The 2,512-nt window shown below is 39.6% G+C and overlaps 1 protein-coding gene across 1 annotated transcript; it reads right to left on the minus strand.

The window, feature by feature from the left end:
• On the minus strand, positions 1 to 2,512 carry LOC7457604 (40S ribosomal protein SA). The gene is made up of 5 exons (XM_002322292.4): positions 2,251 to 2,512; positions 1,285 to 1,547; positions 985 to 1,182; positions 449 to 659; positions 1 to 267 (listed from the first exon to the last, which is right to left on the minus strand). Exons 1-5 carry the CDS (start codon positions 2,408 to 2,410, stop codon positions 161 to 163), a joined length of 939 nt encoding a protein of 312 aa, XP_002322328.1. The 5' UTR covers positions 2,411 to 2,512; the 3' UTR covers positions 1 to 160.

Consider the following 2,512-nt stretch of genomic DNA (forward strand, 5'->3'; position numbering starts at 1 on the left):
TAATTCGCAAGTTGCTTTAAGGCCAATCGAGAATAACAAATTTAGCATCATTTGAGATACCGACATCACCAAAATCTATAAAATTTGTCTCGAAACTCACTGACAATTATGCTAAACTTGCAACAACACATGGTCGAAGTAAAAACTCTTGCAGGCTTCACTACCAGGTACCACCTTCGTCAACCACAGCACTTGCAGTTTGCTGTGGGGGAGGAGGAGGAGGAGGAGCAGCAGCAGCACCCCAGTCTGGATCCAATCCACCAGCAGCTGTGAAAATGGAAAGTATAAGCCAGGAACAAAACTAAAGAAAACGATGTTGGCATGAAAAACTTATGATGTGTAGCAGCCAGTGCGAACAGACTAACAAATTCAGCATCCAACACAAAAAGCTTCAACAACCTAAATCTCTGTCAAGCGGCTTAATCAACAAAGCAAACACATTTCATACCTTGGTCAGGTGTCCAGCTTGTTGTGACAGGTGCAGCAGGGATTGGCAAGGCCTCATTGGTCCATCCACTATCAGCCACAGGGGTAGACCAGCTGTCAGCAGCACCACCCATATAGTCAGGTCCAGTAAGTGCATAGTCAACAGGAGCAACCACATCTTCCTCTTCCGGTGGTTTTACTTCCTCAGGCTCCCTGTAGAAAAATAAATCAACCTGCCAAAGAAGAAAAACAAATGGACATAAGAAAACTTGGAGATAGGATATAAAATTGCATGCTAATTGATATTGACAAGGTCCTAACAAGTAAACGATTAAAAACAAGGAGGCACTCAGGATTTCTCATTTCAGAAAAGAAAAAAAACAAAGCATGAGCATTCATTGCGTCATGCACCTAAGCAATCAAAAAAACAAATTAACCATACAGTGGTAGCAAACTAGGTAGTAATGCAATTGCAGTAATGGCATGAGCATACAAATCAGAGAAAATAATTTATGTCTTATTGCAATTTAAAAACAGAGAAAACCATATGGAACTCACCATCACATCCCACTTGTGCCCTGGACGAATAGTGCCACGCATTTGGAGAACCATCCTTGCCAAAAGCCAAAATAGGCATCCAATGCTGTGCTTCCCCTTGTTATTGGCTGGAATACCAATATCCACAAACCGCATTGGTGAGTCAGTGTCACAGAAAGCAATGGTTGGGATATTTCCCAAGGCAGCTTCCTTGATTGGCTGCAAGATAAAAAAAAATACACTCATGGTTAAAGTAAGAAAATCAGAAAGCACTAAAACAAGCCATCAGCTACAAGAGATATAAATGATTGTTAGCCTCACCTGGTGGTCAGTCCTTGGGTCGGTAAGGATAAGAAGACGAGGCTCGCTGAAGGAAGTCTGGAGCTGATTTGTAAATGTACCAGGAGTATGCCTTCCAGCAATAGGATGAGCACCGGTGTATTGAGCAAACTTCAAAACAGCTCTTTGACCATAGGGCCTGGCTGACTGAACAATAATGTCTTGCGGGTTTTCAATGGCAACAATAACCCTGGCAGCCAATAGAAGTTTCTCCCATGTCTTACCAAGGTTGATGATGTAAATACCTGTAACAAAAAAAAATACAGAGCAACTCAAAAAACATAAACAATCACAACCTAATTTAACAAAATACATTTGAAAAGCAACCAAGAACCAAATATCAACAAACGCAAATCTGCTTAAAAGCAAGTGATTTATTTAACATAAAAATAGAACCCTTCTAAGATACATTATCTTAACTGCAAGTCATTAATTAAGCTACATTATCCTAATTAACAACTAATCATAATTCAAAGAGCAATACCAACCAGACACCAAATCTTCCCGAAATCCTCAACCATTGAATGAGTGGATTGAGTCCCATAAATACAACGGTTGAGATTCTTTACGAAGCAATTTCGGGAAAAAAAATTCAGCAATATTACATTATTCAAATTCAACAATAAACTTCATATTAGAATAATAAATTTTTATTATTTCCCACGTTTTCTTGACAAAAACCACAAAAATACAATTCTTTTAACAACTACTGTAGAGCAAAAACAGAAAATATACAGCCTAAGAAACCCAGAATCCAAACATGAAAAAACAGCCAATTTATTACTTGAGACAAAATCCCATCAAGACAAACTAGATTAGAACCCCAAAAGCTTGTTCTTTCAGACACGAACAATACACAAACTTCAAAACACAAAATCGCAAAACTAACCATTTCACTAATAAAAGAACAATATTTGACTCCGTGTTTTGTAATTATAAGTAACTAACCGTCGTTGCGGCGCTTGAAAACGTAACGTTCCATTTGGAAATTACAGTTCTTGGTGCCGAGGTGGACTTCAGCAGCCAACATCATTTGAATGTCAGCTTCTTTCTGCGACAGCTCCCGAGGTGGAGCTGGGGTTGCTCCTGCTGTTGTGTTCGTCGCCATGATTTCACCCTCTAGAGAGTTAGAGAGATTAACCCGTAAAAGCTAGGGTTTTGTGCAGCTAGGAAGCAAGAATGAAGGCGTTGGCGCTATCTGCGAGAGAGT

This window comes from Populus trichocarpa, chromosome 15, assembly GCF_000002775.5.
Source record: "Populus trichocarpa isolate Nisqually-1 chromosome 15, P.trichocarpa_v4.1, whole genome shotgun sequence".
Lineage (NCBI taxonomy): Eukaryota > Viridiplantae > Streptophyta > Magnoliopsida > Malpighiales > Salicaceae > Populus > Populus trichocarpa.